Source organism: Sturnira hondurensis, unplaced genomic scaffold (genome assembly GCF_014824575.4).
Source record: "Sturnira hondurensis isolate 20B ecotype Veracruz unplaced genomic scaffold, ASM1482457v3 Scaffold0024822, whole genome shotgun sequence".
Classification (NCBI taxonomy): domain Eukaryota; kingdom Metazoa; phylum Chordata; class Mammalia; order Chiroptera; family Phyllostomidae; genus Sturnira; species Sturnira hondurensis.
The window spans coordinates 7,988,317-8,009,831 of NW_028097453.1; the positions used below are offsets into that span (position 1 = coordinate 7,988,317).

General features: G+C 49.0%; 1 protein-coding gene across 1 annotated transcript; it reads left to right on the forward strand.

The window, feature by feature from the left end:
• The first annotated feature begins 667 nt into the window (after positions 1–667).
• Positions 668–15,549, forward strand: LOC118981932 (uncharacterized). The gene is made up of 3 exons (XM_037038804.1): positions 668–1,012; positions 4,007–4,085; positions 14,834–15,549. The coding sequence occupies exons 1-3, from the start codon at positions 706–708 to the stop codon at positions 15,441–15,443; spliced, it is 996 nt and encodes a 331-aa protein (XP_036894699.1). The 5' UTR covers positions 668–705; the 3' UTR covers positions 15,444–15,549.
• Positions 15,550–21,515: the final 5,966 nt, after the last annotated feature.

A 21,515-nucleotide genomic window follows, 5' to 3' on the forward strand; every position in this document is an offset into this window, starting at 1 on the left:
ACGCCTTAAGATTAAGCAGGCTCTTTATCTCCATTCCCCAGTTCCTTTAACCTTCCTTGGCGCCTTAGGTTATTAGGGCAGTCTGGCAGCTCTTACAATAATGTGACCAATTTTCCTAGGATCTCACTTCTCCCGGGTGAGGCGAAATCTCAAGCCTCCTACCACCACAATAGAGACGAGACTCGGACACCAGGGCGACCTCCTCTCCTCCTTCCCCCACATCCCAGGTGCCACTCTGAAGATCACCTAGTCCGTCTGTCTAAGGATCACAACTGCTTGTAGCCCTTTCCTGTCACCAGCCTGAAGCCTGGGATCCTCTTGGGATCGGACATGGTGCTGGCGTCCTCGCCTCTTTTCCTTCTCTGGACGCTGCTCTTTTGGTCTCTCCGAGAAAGACCTTTCCTCTTCGCCTGAATTTAATGTCTCCCGGGAGCATCGAGGTGGCGAGAACCGCTCAGCTGCGGAATCCGTAAGCCCAGCTTGGGACCTGGCTGCCGCAGACAGGCCGCTAGAGGGCGGTGTGTGGAGCGGGGAAGGGATAGGACACGTGAGCAATGAAATAAGAAACCGCGGTTGGGCGGGGACGATTTCGACCACTTCCCGCCCATGTGCTTGAGGTTTTCAATCCGGTCCGATGCTCTCGTATATGAGGGGCCGAGTTGGCCTAACCGACACTGAGCTTTGTGTGGCCAGGTGGTGGTAAGCATGTCTGGGAGAGGCAAGGGAGGTAAGGGCTTGGGCAAGGGTGGCGCAAAGCGTCACCGCAAGGTTCTGAGGGACAACATCCAGGGCATCACCAAGCCCGCTATCCGCCGGCTCGCACGGCGTGGGGGAGTGAAGCGCATCTCAGGCCTCATTTACGAAGAGACCCGGGGCGTGCTGAAGGTGTTCCTGGAGAACGTCATCCGGGACGCGGTGACCTACACGGAGCACGCCAAGCGCAAGACGGTCACTGCCATGGATGTGGTGTACGCCCTGAAGCGACAGGGACGCACCTTGTACGGCTTTGGAGGTTAAGCCTGTTGAACTCTAAAAGTGGTGGCAATTCCAAAGGCCCTTTTTAGGGCCATCCATGTGCGTTTTGAAGGAGCTGTAACACTTGTTTTCGCAATGTAGGTAATTGCATTTAGGACTTAGCGGCGAGTGTGTATTTACCCAGTAGCCGTCTAAGTTTCAGGAGTTCCCTTTCACTTCAGCTTTAAAAGCCTAAACCGTTCAATGCTCCAGGTTGAAGCAGTATTTCAGGTTGTTAAGAGTGATCGCTTGTTACACTAGGCTGTGGGAAATGAAAACCAATTGACCCTCTAGCTCCAGTTTCGCTACATTTGAGCAAAGCGGGAAGGCAGCTGCAGGTTTATAATCTACATGCAGTTCTGCCTCTTGACCGTTTTCGAGTAACCTGGGCTTCATTTCCGGCTCTTCAGTGAGGGGGTGAGCCAGGTGGCCCAAAGGGCCTGAACATAACATGCAGTTTTGTGATGTGCTCACTTGAAAAGATGCAGGAGTACTTGGAAATTCACCAAATCCAGTTAACCATTCAAACAGCCGGATACAGGGTGGGGCAAATGTCGAGTTCTTTAGTGCATTTGTAAAATGGCGGTTTTCTGACCAGTGTGTAGAAAGTCTTGGTTTCCTGTGTTTTTGGTGTTCAATAAAAAGTGTCCTCACAAGCGTCTTCTGTACCTTACATTTTTTAGATTTTGGTTACTTGGTATTACATTCAAGGAAATTTAGTCAAAGACCTATGAGATAATTGTCTTTCAGGGACAACACTGCAAAGATAGAGGTGCAGAGGCAATATCCTATAATAGCAAAACAAATTAATAATCTTAATGTCTTGAAAGCAAATCTTAAGTAACGATTCAAATGTGTAACCTCCCCAATAGGGGCTGTTGTAGTTAGGAATGAGAGGCCTGCAGGAACACACCTACCATCAATATAGAAAGTACAATGTAATCATTGGTGAGGCAAAAGCAAATAAATTATTCTGTATCTGCACAGTAAAGAACAAAGTGTCATTCTCTGTACTACCGCTTCTATATTTTCTTGAAATGTGGTAGATCTACACCGCTAATCCTTAAGCCTAATTATAGTTTATTAGCTATTACATTTTTAAGTAAAGGACGTTTTAAGCATTCTACCCGTGTAATTTTACAGCTAAATTTGGCTATATAGTAGTCGGCAGAAAAAAGAAATTATGTCAGCTCCCAAAAGAAAAGCCAGTTGTTCCTCTGTATTCAGCTGTTCTCCTTAGAACCAAACACTTGAAGGTGAACTAGGTTTAAAACATGGTGCTTAACATGGAGATGTCAGCCAGTCAAAGGCCATGACTGACCCTCTAGGAGCTTATCAGAATGGAGAAGAAAAATCATAAATAGAATATATACGCACATATATGGTTGAATACCACATGGTAGCATACAATTCAGTATGATAAGAAATCAAGAAAACAGCCCTGGCTGGTGTGGCTCAGTGGACTGAGTGTGGGCCAGTGAACCAAAGTGTTTGTGGGTTTAGTTCCCATTCAGGGCACATGCCTGGGTTGTGGGCTAGGGAAGGGACGCTCAAGAGGCAACCACACATCGATGTTTCTCTCCCTCTCTTTCTCCCCCACTTCTCCTCTCTAAAAATAAATAAAATCTTAAAGAAATGCAGAAAACAATACAAAATTTTTAACATAAATAAATATACACCATAATTACTATAGGAATCCTTCCACTATAATATAGTAATGACAGAAGTCACTGGCTGCTGGGAAGTGGAGAAGCATGGCTGTGGAGTTGGGGCTTGTGTCAGGCTTTGAATAAGGAGCAGAATGCCTGGCATCCTGCTCATACACACAGTAAAGGGGAGAGGGAGGAGGAGGAGCAGGGAAAGAGCTGCAAGAACAGTGTTTGTGAAGAGCTCCAGGTGAGAAATAAATCAGGATTCGGTGTTAAAGATGTTTCATTTTCCCTTTCAATTAAAATCTCAGTTGCAACTGATAGCAAATGTCACTATGACTTTTTTAACTTTAAAGGTAATGTAGATTGAATATATCTGAGCTTCACTGAGATACTCTGGAGAAGGACATATTAAAGATTTGAAGAGAAATCACAGAATAATGGGAGGAGTGGAGGGAAAACTACCCACCGGCTAAGCTAGTGGTTCTAAGTGTGAGCTATAATCTAGCTAGGAGCATCAGATCACCTGGAACTTTTTAGTTAAAATCAACTACAGCATCTTGGACCCACCCCATACCTATTAAATGAGAGAAACTCTGGGGAGTGAAACATACCTATGGTTTAACAAACCCTCCAGGTGATTCTGATACACATTTTAAGATTCGAGAACCACTGATCTGAGTAACACTTTTTTCTTTAAATGAAACAAAAGTATTTAGAGTCTGAATATATACTACCCTATATTTGTTCACTATAATGTTGAATTTTGTTTTCTTTAGTGGAAACAAAAATTAGGTAAATGAGCCTAGTAAGTTTGCTGTAGTACAAAATATTCCAAGAGGAAACAGGTAAAAGCTGATTTTCTCTTTGTTTTGGGTAAACAAAAGCTTATTTTGTTTACCTAAGTATTTAGGGTAAACAAAAAAGATGTATGAATAAAAACTGTAGTCAGCTTATTTTACAGATTACTGGTCTGTATTTTTAATAGTATTGAATTTTATAATCAATAGCTGTGTTTCTTTTTTCTCTTAAATTACTCCAAGATCTTGTCCTTAAACCAATAATTATACATGTTCTTTACAGTAAAATCAACAGTGGCCTCATTCCCATCCTGCTCCTCCACTAAATACTACCATGAAATGGGTTAACTGAACCCCGTAGTTGCTGTATGCAACCTCTGAATATTGCCAAACATGCAATATGCACAGAATATGCATTATGCATCTTTTTGCATTAATAAAGGGCTGTTTTTTAGAAAGTCTCTCACCATCTGTAACAATAAGGAATATAATACTATTTTATCACTTTACTAACAAAATGACTTCCTTCTCATTTTCACCCAGGTGGCACGGGCTCTCCAAAAGCCACTGCTCACCTGCCATCTCTTCCCTCCTCGGGTGAAATCAGAACTACCACTAGAACGTATATAAATGACCATATAGAATTTACTTGGAGGCTCTCTCTGCCTCCATTACAGGGTAACAGAGACACTTACTTGCCTGCCCCACTGAGTGATTGAATCTCACAATTGACCGGTCTGAAGTCTTACCTTTTCTTTCCAGGTCCCCCACTTCTCTACATAGGGGCGCTATCTTCCCAGGCACCCAGGCTAGATGCTCCTGAGTCACCCACTACATTCTTATTTTCTTCTTTTGCAACCTTTCACTCTGACCTTTATATTCTAGATCTTAATGTACATGTTATCTCTCCACTGGAGTCCAAAGAATTATTATGTACACAGAATGTTACTAGTATACATAATATGTATAAATGTATAGAGAATTATCAGAAAAATGCTCATAGAAATTCAAGAATGATGTATAGATGTTGGTTTTTGTTATATTCATTTAGCACTTCTAAATTGTTTGAATTGCTTAAAACAAGCATGTATATTTCCTCCAAAATGATCAGAGGCAGGCAGATAGACTGATTGATGATAGGTAGATAGATAGATAGACAGACAGCCAGATACTCTAGGCTATGTGAACCATGGCAAATTCTAGCTTTATCAAAGTTCAATTTTCTCTTCTTAATGTTACTGAGAATTTTTCCTCAGATTACAGGAAGGTTTTCAGAATCAAAGGAGGTCTGTATGAAAGACTGAAGCTGGGACCTGACACATAAAAACCAGTTTTTCACACAATCTAGTTCTTAGAGTCTCTCTAATCACTGTGGAAGGAGGGAGAATATAGCCAGAATGTAGAAATAAAGGCAGACAATAAAGGTAAAGATGAAGTATAAACAGCTTGGCAGGGCCAGAGTTTTCAGGATTAGACAAGAAAAATGTAGTCATCTTAAAGAACCAAATAGAATCACAGCTGGTGTGACTTATTACTGTCCACTATTTTTGCCATGAGCATCTTTGCTGCAAGCATTTTTTCCACAAACCTAATTGTCTGTAAGGCAATTTTGCTGTTAGATTTGGCAGTTGTTGTTTGGTTTCCTTTCTCCACTGACAAACTTCTTGCAGTTACTCCCATTTTTATGTTATTTAAATCCCATTTAATCCACTTAATGCTGCAGAGTTCTCCACAGAGTGTATGCACCACAGTTTCTCTGTCCACTCTCATAGTGTGGGAATTTCTTTTGGATAAATATCTGGAAGTACAATTGCTGGTTCTTATGTTTACTTAGTTGACCTAAGAAGTATCAGGCTGCTCTTCAGAATAGCTGCCCTAGTCCACAGCCCACGAGAAGGGCACCAGTCATACGTAAGCCCTGCATCCTAGGCAACCCTTGGAATTATTCAGCTTTCCAATGTTTCCTAGAGTATCCAGCTTAAAGTAACATCTCATTATTGCTTTGATTTTCCTTTTCTTTTAAAAAAATTTTTAAACAATTTTATTTATTTTTAGAAAGAGGGGAAAGGAAGGAGAAAGGGAGGGAAATATCAATGTGTGGTTGCCTCTCACACACCCCTCACTGGGGACCTGGCCTGCAACCCAGGCATGTGTCCTGACTGGGAATTGAACCAGTGACTCTTTGGTTCTCAGGCCAGCACTCAATCCACTGAGCCACACCAGTCAGGGTGATTTTCCTTTTTCTGATTACTAATATTTATGAGCATCTCCACATATACGTTAATCTTGTTTCTCTTCTGTAACCTTTTCCCCTACACTATTCATAAGGTAAAATCTACCCCCTCCACGTTTGGCATTCAAGACACTCCTGCCCCCTAATACGCTGGCTTCTAAGTCTCTGCCACTAGAGGATCCCACAGGAACCCTTAGGGTTTAGTAGGCAGTAAGAAGTCCAAGCCCAAGAAGGGGTATGGGTATGCTGTAAAGCGAGTCCCCACCAGGTCTTTGTCTGGGTTATTTTTCCTCCCACTCTGGGGAGAATCTTAGGGGAGGGTTTCAATAGGATATGCATCAGCTTTCCAGGTGTTTTTAATATGCTGATGTATCAAAATGAGCATAGAAGGGAGTTTGGGATTATTCTCTGGCCAGCTTTACTGCTTTACTTTGATCTTGGGTCTTGCTATAATCAGGTGTTTGTTATTAGTTCCCCTGACTTCATCTGTCCTTGCGTTTGGCTGTCACAGGTGGCATTAATTAAGTCTCTGTTCTCTATTTCCTAACCAGGGTGATTTAAACTAGATAATCTCTGGTTGAGGGGGGGAGGTATAAACTGTTAGGGTGGTTGTGACGCAGGCTGTGAAAGAATTCACGTTGAGAAGAAAACGCAGAGAGCAAAGTTTTTATTTTACTTTCCAAGAGAGGGAAAAGGCTAGGTGTAGAGATATGCAGCAGCCACGGGTGGCAAGTGCTTTGAGCTTTTATTAGGTTATTAATTGGATTATAAAAGGGTGGAAGGGGTTGCTGTTGTATGGCCCCTGGGCTGCTGGAGGCTGTGCAACAGGAAGTGTGAGTGGTTTTGTATAATAAGCTGCAGTTTGCTCCAGTGTGATCTTTTGCCTGGAGCCGCAGGGGCAGTTGGTGACGTTCTGTTCTTGTTTTCCAGTAATTTTCAGTCCTGGAGACAGAAGCTCAGAAGAGTAAAATGGCCGTCAGGTTTAACCAGGTCATAGGCCTGCTGGCGAATGGTGCCGCCATAGTAATCGCCACTGGCTTTGTCTCTGCATAAACCTTTTCCTCTCAAGTGTCCTTGGTTAGGGAAGGTAAGGTCTTGCAGTTCACTAGCTGTAAGTTGTTCAGTTTGTTTGTCCTTGTTTAATGATCTTATCTCAACTTCCCCATTCCATTTGCCCAGGAATTTTCCTAGCTTACTATCTGCCTCCCTTTCAAAAACCTACTCCCTGGAGTGTGGAGGGAGGAGGGAAAGTAGTGCTGGGCACCTATTTCATTTCCCAAAGTGCTCCAGACACAGAAAGGAAGAGACTCCGAAAACCGGCAATAGGACTGGAAAACGGCGCTTCCAAATTGATAGAAACAGCCTTTACCATGTTCAGTGACAGGACAGATGAAAAGAAGAAAGACAGGGAAAAGAAAACTAGACTGCTCCTTTGGCAGTAGCCATTCCTTCGGGACCAGGTGACATTCCAAAAGAAGATGCCTCCAGTGAGTAACCCTGGCTCCACGTTAGGAAAGGCTCACAGGCCCCTAAGTTAGGGCAGGACCAATGTCCATATGTAAGCACTGGAGGAGGGATGCTCCACTCATCCCCAGAGGGTGGGTGGGAAGCAGCACTGCTCTCCAAATGCCCCTTGAATATGAAGATTGACGTGGCCAAGTTGCTCCCCAAAAGATTCTGCGGAATAAGATCATCTCCACTGTGGAGCCTCACTCGGGTTACTTTAGAAGTTGAAGACCTGTTAGAATTTCTACTGCATACTGGAACCACTTATTCTGTGTTGACCACTTAAAAGAACACCCTGTCTGACAGAGTTCCAATATGTGGACTCTGACAAAGACGATACCTACTAAGGAGGCTTCCTGGGGGCTCACTGGCCTCAAATTTAAGTAAAAACAGAGCCTAGCAGTCATTTTTTCACAGGGATCTCTCAGGCAAAAAGAAGTTCATGGAATCCTATCTAAAGCAATAGGACAGCCTTTCTCTATCTAATCAGAGCTGCGTAGGTATATTCTGCCCTACCACTGTTGGGGGAAGTTGATACCTATTTTAGAATACAGCATAGCAATTAGGGAGTTGTTTTTACAGCCCAAGTTTTTACACTCCAGTGATTCGTCTTGTTTCTTCTAGCTCATCGACTACATACCAGAGATAATGGAACGCTCTGCTTTCTGCTTCTGTAAACTTGCCTCCTGCTTTTGGCCCGAAAGACGAGCCCTCCCTTGCTCCATAAAAATAACTGCTTTCCCACTGCTCAAGGCCCAGAATTTGGAGACTCACCCCTCAGGGTCCGCGCGCGTAAAATAAACTTCCACTCTGTATACCTGAAAGTGGCTGAGTTGTTTTCTGTCACATTTTGGTTGCCTGACCAGAAAAGACACTCATGGTGAGCAGGCCTTTTTTGCCTCCGGTAAAGGGGCAACGGGGGAGTGACCCAGAGGGAGCCCGGCGGCTGAAGGGAAGCGCACGCTCCGGTAATTTCGGATCCCGGACACCCCGAACTCCGGGGAAGTCATCCTCCGGACCGCTCTTCGACCTGGGTAGGTGGGATGCGGACTGGAACTATCCCGACCTGAGAAGGCGCCAATCAGTAAGTGCCCCGGGGACCAGAGCCCGAGATCAGCCCACCCCTCGCGGTGGAAGGAGAGACTAATCACCTCTCAGGCAGGCAATTAGCTCTAAGACCTCTGGAGACCAAATAATTGGCCATCTGGAAGGGGAAACATATCCCGACGGGAGCAGTTCTACTCGGGCTGGACTGTATAAACTCTTGGATGTTTGTCTGTGTGTTTGTAGGAGTGACTGTGTTTGTGGCTCCATGGGTGAAAAACCTACGGAGCAAGAGTGACACCCCCCCACCCCCCCACCCGGGGCTGGAGGGACGGGAGGCAGCCAAGGCCCGCACGGCCCCCTGCACCCGGTCCTGCTAAACGGGTCGCCAAGGAGACAAGCAGGGCTACCCCAGCCAAGGCCCCTTGACTGAGCCAGGAGAGAGCTGTGAAAACCTCCTGAGCCCGTGCTGGCGGCCCTGGCTGTGGGTCCTTTAGGAAACCAGATACCTCCCGGGAGCAGGGAACCACCAGATTGCCTAAGCAGAGGAACCAAGAGTAAAAAGAGTGATAGATAAATCTAGATAAGTAGAAATATGTATAAAGGATATGAAAGTTTTAAACCTGGAGTAAAGGAAACCTCAACTACTTGTTTTCTTGTTTTGTGTGAAAAGAGCGAATTTCTCACATGTGGTTCTGTTTATGATCAGAAACCTGTATTGTAAGACCTAGGAAAGGTTGCCTGTAGCTGGTTGGGGAGAATGCCTTTGCCACCCGGGACCCAGGAAGGGTCAGTTGGCACTAACTGAGTGCTTCAGCCTGAGGCAAAGCAGCATGACTCTGCCGTGAGACCGGGCCCAAAGGAGCATGTCTCTGCGAGGCACCAGTGGACACATTGGTGCAAGAGAATGCCTCTACCTGTGTATTGTTTTGGAACTCTATGTTTCAGATTTTGCTCTGTATCTGCTCCGAAAAGGAAAAAGAAAAAGCCCACTGGCAGGCAACAAAGACCAGGGTTATGGGCGCCTACAGTCCTCAGTTTAGCTGGCTTAGACCCAGACCAGGCTGCCACAGGGCTTCAGAACCTCTCCCACTCCCCTCGGAGAGGCCCTGGCCAGAGATCTAAAATCATTCACCGAGAAGGAGCCTGACCCAGTGTTACTGGGTGTGTAAATGACCTCCTTTCAGCCGCACCAACCCGAGACTGGTGCTGGGAGGGCCCTTGCCACCTGTTCAAACTGCTAACCAAGACTGGGTACCGGGTGTCCTTAAAGAAGGGGCACAAATCGAAACAGAGTGGGCACACTGCATACTGACCCCAGAAATCGGAAAAAGGAGAGCGCATGAACTGGACTGTCAAGGAAACTCTAGCTAAGTTGCACCAGAAGACTGGACTACCTTGGACTGATTTGCTGCCGCTGGCACTACTTAGGGTTAGGAATGCCCCTAACCCTTCAGGCTATACCCCGTATGAGTTAGTCTTTGGGAGACCTCCTCCCATCCTCAGAATAGATAAAGGGGGGAGATGTAGCAGGAGACCTGCTTAGACAAGCCCAGACAAGTCAGAAGGGCATGGTCCAGCCACTAAGATAAGGAGGGGTGAGCAACTAAGTAACTAAGAAGTAAGAACAAAAGAACATTGTATGGCCCTATCAGCAGCCCTGCTTTCTTGCTTCTGTAAACCTGCTTAGCTGTATACTGATGCTGTGTGGACCCTGCAGCAGTCACATTCTCTGTGTAACTGGTTCTGATAGGAATGGCTCTAGTTTTGAAGGTCATGAACTGAGATCCAAGGCTGACCATCTGATTTATAGGGTGTTTGCAAGGTCTAAGCTTCAGAAAGGTGCAAAATGTCCCTGGGAATCTAGGGACTTTTAGTAGAAGATGCCTATAGTGCTAGGGACTTTTAGCTCCCGGATACTGAGTTTAAGTACAGTCCTTCCCAGTGTGGGAAAGGAACAGGGATTAAAAGTAAATTATAGAGAAATCTGGAGAGGTAAAAAGGTTATAGAAGGTTTGTGAATATTGCAGAATGTCTGTGGGAAGTTATAAAAATAAATGGAAATGTGAAGGTTTTGGAAAGAAATTATGTGGTGTTAGTAATAGAAGGTATAAGGCATGGAGATGCATCTTGATGGGTATTAGAAGGAGAAACATTTTCCTTCAAGCTTTGTGTTTTTCTCCCTACCTGATCCCTCCAGAATTTGGCATTCTGAAGGAATAAATAATGATGTAAGGTTTCTTTGTATAAAACCAATAAGATCAATCATTAATAGTGGTTTTGTTAACCAGGACTGGAATGTCATGCCTGAAGGAGGCATGTATGGGTTCTGGTCATTACCAGAGAGCTCAGAGGAACTGGGATTGACCTGTGAAGCTAGCAAAAGCGCACGAGAAAAAACCTGGTACTTTGGTTGGTTGTGTGGTTCCAGCCAGCCTTTCCAGGGAAGGAACGAAGGTTGCTTTCCTGAAAGGTGGCTAAAAGGAACCTGTAGGCACAATGGAGGCTCAAGGATTTGAGTGAAATGACTGGTACAGGTGAAGCCAGATGGCAGATGTGTGTGTGGCTCTGCTTCTGGGCCCTGAGGGGCGGACTGAGAAGTCAATCTGAAAGTTCCCTGTGTGAGTTCCAGCAAAGCAGACTTAAGGATCCTAAGTGATCCAAGCTGCTCTTGGTGTGTTTATGCAAATGAACAGTCAAAATCAAAAGTGGGACCCAAAGTAGTCCCTGTAATAACAGTAAGGGTGATCTTAAGGAGAAAAATTATAGTTCAAGGAAAATCACTATGCTCAGTATTGGACATCAGAATGGCACAGCTAACTGTCTTAAAAGCTTATTTTCATTTAAGAGTTGAAACCAGGTGTGTGATGTCACCGAAGATGTACCATTTACAGGTGCAAAGGACCTGTCAAATTACCACTGTTAAATGTCATTTCAGGAAGGACCTTGCAATGGAATGTCATCCCAAAAGACAGTCTCATGGGCACAGAGACTGGTTTGGGAATTATTGTGTGAATTAACCTATGTGTCCTTCTGTTTTCATAGGGCGAATGCCTATGACCTGCCTATGCCTATCGATGATTAGTTACAATATAGGCCTCACTTAAGAAGCCCATCTTCATCATTGCCCCCCTGAGACTCAGTGGTTTGATTGAACAAAGTAGTTAGGTTGATAAATGGTTGGGGCAGTCTGTAGGCTTTACTTTAGAACTGGTTTTCCCTTTCCCGTCTTGATAGCTTGGACAAAAAGGGCTCAGAAATCTGAAAGGAGGGAAATCCTAATGTATTCCCCTCAGCCCAAGTGAAGTATAGCAGGCCACAAGAGTCTTGGATAGCTGTAGCATGCCTTGTACACCTTCCTCCAGATAAGCCATTCTTTACTGAAGTCCCTGTCTTTGTCATTTAATAGTTATGATTTAATTGTGCTTCCAATTTCTTGCCTAATCTGTCACCTCCAGAATATGACCTGACCAGAAGGCCAACGGTCCAGTAATGCCAGCCTTTGGATACCAAGCCTGCAACTTTCTGGTGACAGCCAACTGACCAGGACCCTGTAAGGTCCTTCCCCTTGCAGGAAGGACTGCCTCCACGCTGCACCCCCCTCCTCTTTCAGGGTACCGCTGACCCAAGGGTAGGTAGGACAACGTCCATGTCCAGCCGGAAGTAGTTACAAGAAGATGACACCTTCGTCTATTGTCCTTTATATGATACCAGGAGAAAAAATCTCAGAACTCCTCCCTAATAGTAAATCATAGGAGGAGAAAAATGATGAGGAAAGAAACCTCATTAATGCTCTGAATCCAGGGAAAGGGGGGAACCTGTATGTTCCTAAGAGAGAAATGATACTACTATGTAAATCAGTCAGAGATCATAGCAAAGAAAGTTAAAGAAATCAGAGAGAATATAAACCGCCACACCAAAGAGAAAGTTAGAACTAGAGAACTGGGGAATAAACCCTCAAACCTGGCTCCAGTGGTTGCTCCCCTTCCTGGGACCCCTAATCATCATTTTCTTAGGCCTGAGTTTTGGCCCCTGTATACTACGGACCATAGTCCAGAATCTAGAGGCCACAGTGACTCACAGGACAACTGCCAAGATCCTGTCCCTCCAGAGGCATCATTATCAGAAGATACCCCAAAATGTATAGACCAGCCTTATAGTGATGCTAGACCAGCTAACAGCGCTGTCAAACATCAAAGGGGGAAATGTTGGGGGAAGTTGATAGCTACTTTAGAATACAGCATAGCAATTAGGGAGTTGTTTTTACAACCCAGGTTTTTACACTCCAGTAATTCATCTTGTTTCTTCTAGCTTATCCTCTACATACCAGAGATAATGAAACGCTCTGCTTTCTGCTTCTGTAAACTTGCCTCCTGCTTCCGGTCTAAAGCACAGGCCCTTCCTTGCTCTATAAAAATAACGGCTTTCCCACTGCTCAAGGCCCAGAATTTGAAGACTGACTCTCTGGGTCCGCCCGCATAAAATGAACTTCCACTCTGTACACCCGGAAGTGGCTGAGTTGTTTTCTGTAACACCACCAACATCTTTACCAACCAATCAGAAGAGCTCCATTCTGACCAGTCATAAAAGTATCTTTTGGACTAAACTTTGAATATTTGGAGTCCTCTGTTGTGTAAGGACAGGCCTATCAGGGACCAGGGGCATGGCAGTGACTTGTTCTTTATAAACCAGCTGCTCTCTGAGCTCTCTTGCATACGTACAAGAAAGGAAGGCAAAAGAACAGCTGTCAATTTCATTCACTATCCTGGTTTGCAGAATGGATGCACCATGTCTATCTTCCATTGGTATCATGTTATCAGTTTTCACCCCACAGCTGGGATTAGAAAGCATAATCTGTTAGGTAGTAACAAGCTATAACCAATGTTGCTTAAATATCTTCAAAGGAATGTCACTCATAACTATGGAAATACCCCTGATAAATGCTGTAATCCAAAAATAGAATAGCACTAGATACTCACACAGGAGCCTAAGGAGGAATACACCTTAACAACAGAATACACCTTGACTTTTGTGTGTATGTGTGTGTGTACCAGATAACTCTGGGAACATTATCTCCAGCTCTTTAGGATGTGAATAAATTTGATATCTGACCCATTCTTATTGATAAACCAATGGGCTGAGCCCTGGTTGAGATCAGGACCACCTTATGGAAGAAGATACTGATGGCCTTAGTGGTCATTATGGTAGGCTTCATGCTGCGGTACCTACTGTTGTAACTTTTGTGTGGAGCTAAAAAAGCGATGTTCTGCAGACTGATTACATCTATTGCAAAATTTATGATGTTACAAGAGGCTACCATAAGCAATCCTAGGGCCTATTAGAATTAGCAGAAACAAAATTTTATCTTCTAGTGTCTTTAACTTTGCTGATCTTAATGACTTCATGGACTTTCCTCATTACACCCTCCTTAAAATACTGAAATTTCCTCCCAGAAGCACAGATGTTATGCCATTTTCAAACATGGATATGTATTGCCATGTTGTTTAACTGAATTCACAGGAATGTCCCAACCTATACCTGCAATTGCCAATGATTTCCCCCAAAAGATGGGTCAGATGCTTTATTTGGGACACGGTGCTTTGAATACCATCCTTGCTGTCTTCCAATAAATTCCTTCTCATGAAATCATCTCGGAGCTGCTTTGCGGGGGCAACTACTAAACTCCTGGTCCAGCCTCAAAACCCCAATAAATTACCAATAGGGCCAGAGACGAAACATTCCAAACTGATGGAAACAGCCTTTAGGGTATTTAATACCAGGCATGTGTCAGAAGAAAAACCAATGTATGTATTACAAGCAGGAGGGACATTAAAAGACGACTGTCCTAACCCACACAAGAGGGAATACTGGAAGAACACCAGTCCCCAAATGTGCCTTGAAGATGAGGACTAACAGAGCTGAGGAGTCCCCAGAGGGCTTGGGGAAATATGACCACCATCTCCTCACAGGAGCCCCAGGTTATCCTGGACGTCCAAGGAGAGCCAAATGAATTGCTCCTTGGGTATTGGAAGCACTTCCTCTGTATTGACCACCAAGAAAGGCACCCTGTCTAGCAGGGGTTACAGTACAAAAGGAATGCCAGGAAAAGGCGAAAGCAAATGGTTTCTGGAGTCTTTCACCTATGAAATAGGCTCGCAGGTGGCTGCCCTCTCACAGTTGTCCTTCTGTGCCGTCTCTGTTCCGATCCCCGCTCCTCAAGAAGACACCACTCCTGTTAACTTGGGGCCCATCCCCACGATCCCATCGTGTTACCCGCCTATTTAAAAGTCCTATTTACAAGTGCGGTCACATGGTGTCTTCAACATACGAATGCCCATACCCAGAAAGTGGAGGCAAAACCCCGGCATTGCGGAGACCTCCCCGTACGGCTCCCCCTCGCCCCACCCCTACCCGCACTGGGACCCGGTGCTCTGGAGATGGGCTCGGAAACTGCTTTTTTCCCCCGCCCTTCGGTGTTGCCCGGGTTCGGAGCTTGGGATCCTTTCGTTGGATTTCAACCCGGCGCGCGTTCTCTCGTCTCTTCCCCACGCCTGGCCGCCATTTGCCCTTCTGGTCTTTCCCCCCAGGAGGGTAAATATTAATGCGTCCGGGGAGCGGCCAGGTGGCGAGAAGGGGAGGAAAACAGCTGCGGAATTCCGAAGGCGGGTCTGGGATCTGACTGTGGGCAGACAGGGTCCGCTAGAGGGCGGCGTGGGGAGTGGGGGAAGGGACAGGACAGGCGAGGAAAGAAACCAGGGACTGCGGAGGGGCGGGGACCATTTCGCGCGCGCTCTCCGGTTTTCACTCTGGTCCGATGATCTCCTATATCAGGGGCCGAGCCGGCTTCACCAGCACCGAAGCTTGAGTGATCAGGTCGTAGTAACCATGTCTGGGAGAGGCAAGGGAGGGAAGGGCTTGGGCAAAGGTGGCGCGAAGCGTCACCGCAAGGTTCTGAGAGACAACATCCAGGGCATCACCAAGCCCGCCATCCGCCGGCTCGCACGGCGTGGGGGAGTGAAGCGCATCTCAGGCCTCATTTACGAGGAGACCCGGGGCGTGCTGAAGGTGTTCCTGGAGAACGTCATCCGGGACGCGGTGACCTACACGGAGCACGCCAAGCGCAAGACGGTCACTGCCATGGATGTGGTGTACGCTCTGAAGCGGCAGGGACGCACCCTGTACGGCTTCGGAGGCTAGGCCGCTGCTACAGGCTTTAACGTGCGACAATTTCAAAGGCCCTTTTTAGGGCCACTCATGTAGTTTTAGGAAGAGCTGGGTACTGTGTGTGTTTGTGTGTGTGTGTGTGTGCCCGCGCGCGCCTTGCAGCTGGGCCCTTCACCCAACTGCCCCTGTGCCCCCGCCAGCGTCGCATTTCAGGAGGCAGTGCTTGTAAATCACGCGGTGTCGCACCGCCAACAATGGGACCGAGGCTTTCTCCGCCACGTTGCAGCTGTGCAGCCACGTCGGGACCTGGGTGTTCGTGGACTAGTGAAAGGCGCTCCACAGCACTCCGTGTGCGGATTCAGCCATTTAGGGCACTGCTGCCTTTACCACTCAAACTTGGTATTTCTCTCCTCTACGTCCACATACCTAATTTCCTCAGGGACGGGGCTGGGGGCCTTCCTCAGGGACGGGGCTAGGGGCCCGGGGTTGAGGCGGGAACTTGACCTCACCACGTGAGCCACCCCAGCCTCCCTTCCTCCTGCCTCCCTCCTGCCTCCGGGGCGCGCTTTCGCTTCGCTTTCCCGGCTAGGGTGCTGGGGTACTGGCCGCCCCCGAGGAGCTTCTCCCTTCGCCCTCGTTGTGCATCGGGGGCTCCCGTGGTTGACGGGAGGATGCCGGCAGAGCCCTTCTGCTCACAGCTATCTGAAGGGGACGTTGTGCTCCATCGTTCTTTTGCGGCGCGTTACCCACATTGGCGGTCGTATTGCTGGGCTGTGGGGAGTTGAAAGCGGCAAAAGGAGGCCAGGTCAAGCCGCCTTCGCTGTTAGACTCAAGGCAGCCCCAGATTTGCGCTCCGGAGCGTGGCCAGTTCTGCCACGTGATCCTGTCGAGCTTCGAGAGTTACTCTTTGGGCTTCCCTTCCCTTCCCTCCGCAGTGAGGGAGTAGGCCAGGTGGCTCCGGGGCCCTGGTCACCTTGGACGCTGTTTTGTGCCATTCACTGCTCACTTGAAAAGGCGTGCGAGCACCTGCAAAGTCAAGTCCGATCAACAGCCATTCAGAAACCGGGGAAGAGAAATTCAGGGCATTAGATCACAGGTGAACTCATTAGTGCAATTTTAAGACAATTAGGGTGAGAGCTGGCCAGTGCGTGAAAAGTACTCTTGGTTTCGAGCTGCGTTCTCGTAATTTTCTCTATCGCCCTGTTCTTCGGTTGCCGGCTTGTAGGCCGCGAACGGGTGGCAAGCTCAATGCAGAAAATGGGAGGCGGTATCCTTAATTAATGAAGCAAAGGAGGGTCGAAACTCTCCCAAGTGAAAAACAACCTCCGTGTTTTGTACACCTCCGTGTCAATTTTTAGGTGCGTATGAACGTGCAGTAGGTAGTAATACGAAGTTCCATCTCACCGAAGTTTGGGGCCAGAAGACGGAGCTACTGCGTGTGTATGCAGCGATACTGTATCTCCACATGTAAGGATGGTGTACTGTTTTCTTCCGAAACAATGTAACGAGAAGCAAACCATAGGGCTCGGGCTCAAGTTGTACCCCGTGCCGGTGCCATCTTCTGACTGTGTGAGCCACACATTCCCGGGTGTCCCTTCCTCACGGGCTTCAGTGTCTTCGACCATTCAATCAGAGTGAAAAGAAGGCCCTCCCTCGCTCCCTCCCGGGGTTATTGTGAAATTGAAGGAGAGGAGGTGAGTGAAAGATGGGCCACAAGCCACCTAGGAACCCGGGTTATTTTTACTGCCCATGCCACGCAGTCTGGAAGCTGGTGGCGTGTTAAAAATTCTTCACCAACTTGTGTGTGCGTGTGTGTGTTTTAATGAAGTGATTGCGGGACGGTGGAAACTTGCGACCGTGGGAAATGGTGACCCGCCCCATCATTGTTTGGACACCGTCCCTGTGAGCGCTGACGGACTCCCGACGAGTGTGTAGCTTGTAGACGAACATCTCGTTTGTATCAGAATCCTAGGCACTGGCCTCGGAAGACGACAGACTCCGACCTTCGAGCGCCCCGGCTCCGGGAGACTGGCTGACCTCCATCCATCCTTGGAGCCAGGACGACGCACGCGGAACCGTCATTTGCCTTATGGGAACGGCCTGTGCTCGCCTGCACGCAGAGGACTTTTCAACCCCCTCCCTTTCTGCTCTGTTCCCCTCTCTCTCTCCTTATAAAAGCCACTGCCACTGCCTCCACTGAGAGGTGGCGATGGGCTTTGAGAGGGGAGCGCCCCATCTTCCAGGTGGCCAGCGCCTGAAAATGAACCACTCTCCTTTACGTGAGCACCTGCCTGTGGAGTATTTGCTTCCGCGGCGGCAGGCAGGCGGACCTGCTTGCGGTTACGATCGAGATTGGGCCTTAGGTCAATTGATATGTCACTGTTATTCACATCGTGGGTGCTGGTGCTGCAAATAGATTCGTGACCGCGTGTACGGCTCTGTTCTAAGCCCTCTGTGTGTGGACCGTCCTATCTCTTTTCATCCTCACGGCGACCTGGAAGTGAGTGCCGTTAGGATGCTGCTCTACGCGTGAGGACGTGGAGATGCCAGTCTTTTTGTCTCTGGAGCCTCTTCCCGGTTATGGGCCAGGAGCCCTGGCCCTCCCCGTAAGGGGCCTCGGGCCTTAACCACTCCCCACCCCCACTTCGTAGCGGGGAGGTGAGGCCCTGGAGTTGTGTTCCCCATGCCCTTTCTCTTCTCTGGCATCCTCCTTCCTCCTGCCTGCCTTTCTTTATGTACTTCACTCTCAGCCCCCGACCGAACCCCCACCCTCCACCACATCCCCGGAAACTTGCGTCAGCAAGGCCGAACCTGAGGTCTCTGCTGATAGGAAAGCAGACATTCCTCCTCCCCAGATCCTCTGCACCCGGGGACGGATTGGCGTCGCGGGCGGGGGTGCAGGTCCTCGAACTCTTTGCTCAGTCACTCTCCCCAGGAGCGGGCCAAGTCTGGGACCCTGGCCATCCATTCGTGGGCTTTCCAGACGCCCTGTATTTCCGTATTCCGCGACCCTGCCAAGGACCTTGGGAGTTCCTCCCAGGGGTCCGGTCCAGGCCTGCTCTTGGTCTGCTAACTTCAAGGACCCCAAGAGCCGTGGGGGTGGGGGTGGGGGCGCGCATCACGAGAGGCCCAGCTCCCTCACTGAAGGCAAAGAGCCGAAGGGCAGGTGAACTAGGCCCCTCATCCAGCATTTCCCGACCAGCTATGGTGTGCCGGGCACTGCTTGGGTGCGGGTGCCACAGAGGTGAACGAGGCCCAATCCTTACCCTGGGGTGGGGGATACTCCCGGCCTGATGGTTGAAGGTAAGGGAGTAGGACGGGGTGTTAGGATAGGACGGGGTGGGGGTGGTGGGGAGGCAAAGGAGGAGGACCCGAAGAGATGAGGGTGAAGAGGCTGAAGGGAAGGGGCCGGATCTTGAAGAGCAGGGAGGGGCTCTCAGGGCTGCCCAGAGGGGGCGGGCCATTCCACGCCGGAGAAACGGGAACGTGTGAGGAGGGCCTGGTGTACCTGGGGACCGCGGATGTTCCGTGGGGTCAGAACGCCTGGAACCCGGGGAGGCTCTGAGAGAGACCGGGAGCCAGACGTACACCGGGTCCCAGACGTACATGTTGGGATATTTTAGATGTAATCGCTATCCGTAGAGTAGCTAAAACTGATCGAACGCTTCTTCTGGAGCGGACACCGCGCTGGGTGCTTTCTAAGAAGCGTCACTTTTAATATTTCCGAGGAGAGCGTCGGCAAGGTGCTACTGCCTCTCGCCGCTTTTCCGGCGGAAGTGGGGAAGAGTGAGGCCTACGGAGATTTCCTTGCTGAAGTCGCAGACCTGTTGTGTTGCACGGTCAAGAGGAGGGTTCCAATCTGAACCGCCAGTGGTCTGAACTGCCGTGAGAAAGAAGACGGACTTCATTCTGAAGGGAATTGGGAAGGAGGTGGGAAGTTTCCAGGCATTTAAAGAAAAGACAACTCTCACAGAGAGTGAGTGGAAGCTTAGCTGCAGGGCAGAGTGTCCGTGGACTAAGGTGGATGGATGGAGGGCGGGTGGCAGAATTGAAAGTCAGATAGTAGATCTGATAACATTTTGGTGACTGGTGAGATTTGGACAACAGACAAGAGGAAGGAATTTCTGCCCTGAACAGGTTAACCGGGGGGGCTCGGGATGGGGAACCGAAGGTGTCTTTCATTAAGATGAGAGAACTCTGGAAGGGGAAAAATAGCTTGGGGAAACAAGAGGATGCGGTTTTGGAAATAACTGGAGTTCCAAGCACCTGTCGCCCATCCAGAAGGACCCGGCCGCAAGGCAGTTAGAAAAACGTTGGTGTAGAGCCCAGGACAGGGGTCTCCGCAGGAGATACCGATTGGGAGCACTTGTCAGAGGCAGAGATACGGAGAGCAGAGCATCCGTGATCTCGCCGCTTGAATTGCAGGGAGGGAAAAGGCGAAGGCCCGCGTGGGTAGAAACCACGATGTGGATGGGGCTGGCGGAGAAAGAGGAGGAGAACCCGAGGCGGCCGAGATGGGGACCAGGAAAGAAGGGTAAGGAGGACGACCGGGAGAGAGTGTGAACCCAAAGGCCGAGTCCTCTGCCGGGAGAGAGTGTGAACCCAAAGGCCGAGTCCTCTGCCGGGAGAGAGTGTGAACCCAAAGGCCGAGTCCTCTGCGAGGAAGCAAAGGTGTGAATCAGCAAGGCCAACAGTAGCTCGTTTCCCCTCTACGCAGGCACACGCACCAGTCCCTGCTGCCCCAAGGCAGAATTCAGAGCGAATGCGGGCTGTTTTTCACTCGGTGGAAGCAGGGTAGACTTTTCCTGCAACCAAGTTAGCCACATAAGAAGCTAATTATCAGGAGGAAGAGCATTTATTTACCTCGTCTTTCATTTTCCGTTAACTCTCATCTGAGAGTAGAGAAGTGATTTAAGTACAGAAATCATTAAATGGTAAAACGTGCGTCTTCAATGGCTCTCTTGTATTGAGGAACTCAAGTTTGTGCCAGTCTCCCAAACAAGTCGAAAGATTTGAGAGACTCCTGTGAGGGTAGGTAGGCCTTTACAGTGACAGGAACACAAAATCTTACCCTGTTCTTGGCTGGGTGTCAACAATGCTACTAAATTTGAGGTTTAGACAGCGCGACTTCCCTGGAAAGAAGCGGGGAGGGGCGGAGGCTGTTAGATGAAAGCAGTGAGAGCTCGGGGCCGGCAGGCAGAGAGGACCGACACCTGACACCGCTATCTCAGGTTCCAGGGTGTGCTCAGCTACCCCCGGACCTGATATAGCGAGCCAGCCTGTGTCAGTACGTCCCTTCGAGCTGTGTGCCCTGGGGATGGGTGAGAGGATAGGTGCAAAGCTGGTGCCCTCACGCGCCTCCGAGGCCCCAGCGGAGATCCAGCCTGGTAATCAGGCACCCGGGGGAGACCTAGAGACACGCCCTGGGAAGTTGCCCAGATCCAGATTAGAGGAACGTGTGGCAACCTGTAGCAGGCCCGCCACAGTCCCTACTTCTCTCCTCTTGTGTCTCATCTCGAGAGGCAAAGGGAGCTTTCAAAAAGGTGGAGAAACCGCGTCTGGGCGGAGTACCCAGAGAGAAAAGCCGAAGGTTTCCGGGCTGGAAACGGTCCGTTGAAGGCCCAGGCTCACGAGTGGCCCAAAGGGTCCGTGTCCCCGCCCCAGGCTTTAGCTTAGGATAAGAGGGTGGGACGTGCCATCCAGTCGTGGTGACACAGGAACCCGGAACCTTGAAGCTGCAGAAACCGCCCCGCCTCGACAGAGGAGACGACTTTCCTCTCCAGCCAGAGAGCCGCGCAGGGTGGGGCCATTTCCGGCGGGGGCGGGGGCGGGGGCGGGAGGCGGGAGAGGCTTCCCGGGTGGACTCCAGGCCACGAATCGCCGGCGCCCCAAGGACTCGTTCCAGAGGCGGCCCACCACCGACTCGGATCCCGCTCGTGGACAAGACAGCCCAGAGGAGCCCGACCACGTGGGCGCGAGAATGCCGAGTACTGTCCCGAACTCCCAGGATTCCGAGTAACGGGCCGGAAGGCGAGCCAGCGGGAGGGTTTTACTACGCCCTTCGTGTTGGGAGCCCGGTACTGTCTGCCCGCCTCTGAGCGCCCG

What these genes read in the sequence shown, in the direction of transcription:
- LOC118981932 (XM_037038804.1), top strand. Translation starts at nt 706, where the DNA reads ATGTCTGGGAGAGGCAAGGGAGGTAAGGGCTTGGGCAAGGGTGGCGCA. An exon ending in CACCTTGTACGGCTTTGGAG is followed by an intron (nt 1,013 to 4,006) that starts GTTAAGCCTGTT and finishes ATTTTCACCCAG; the next exon opens with GTGGCACGGGCTCTCCAAAA. An exon ending in ATCAGAACTACCACTAGAAC is followed by an intron (nt 4,086 to 14,833) that starts GTATATAAATGA and finishes CTTTCCCCCCAG; the next exon opens with GAGGGTAAATATTAATGCGT.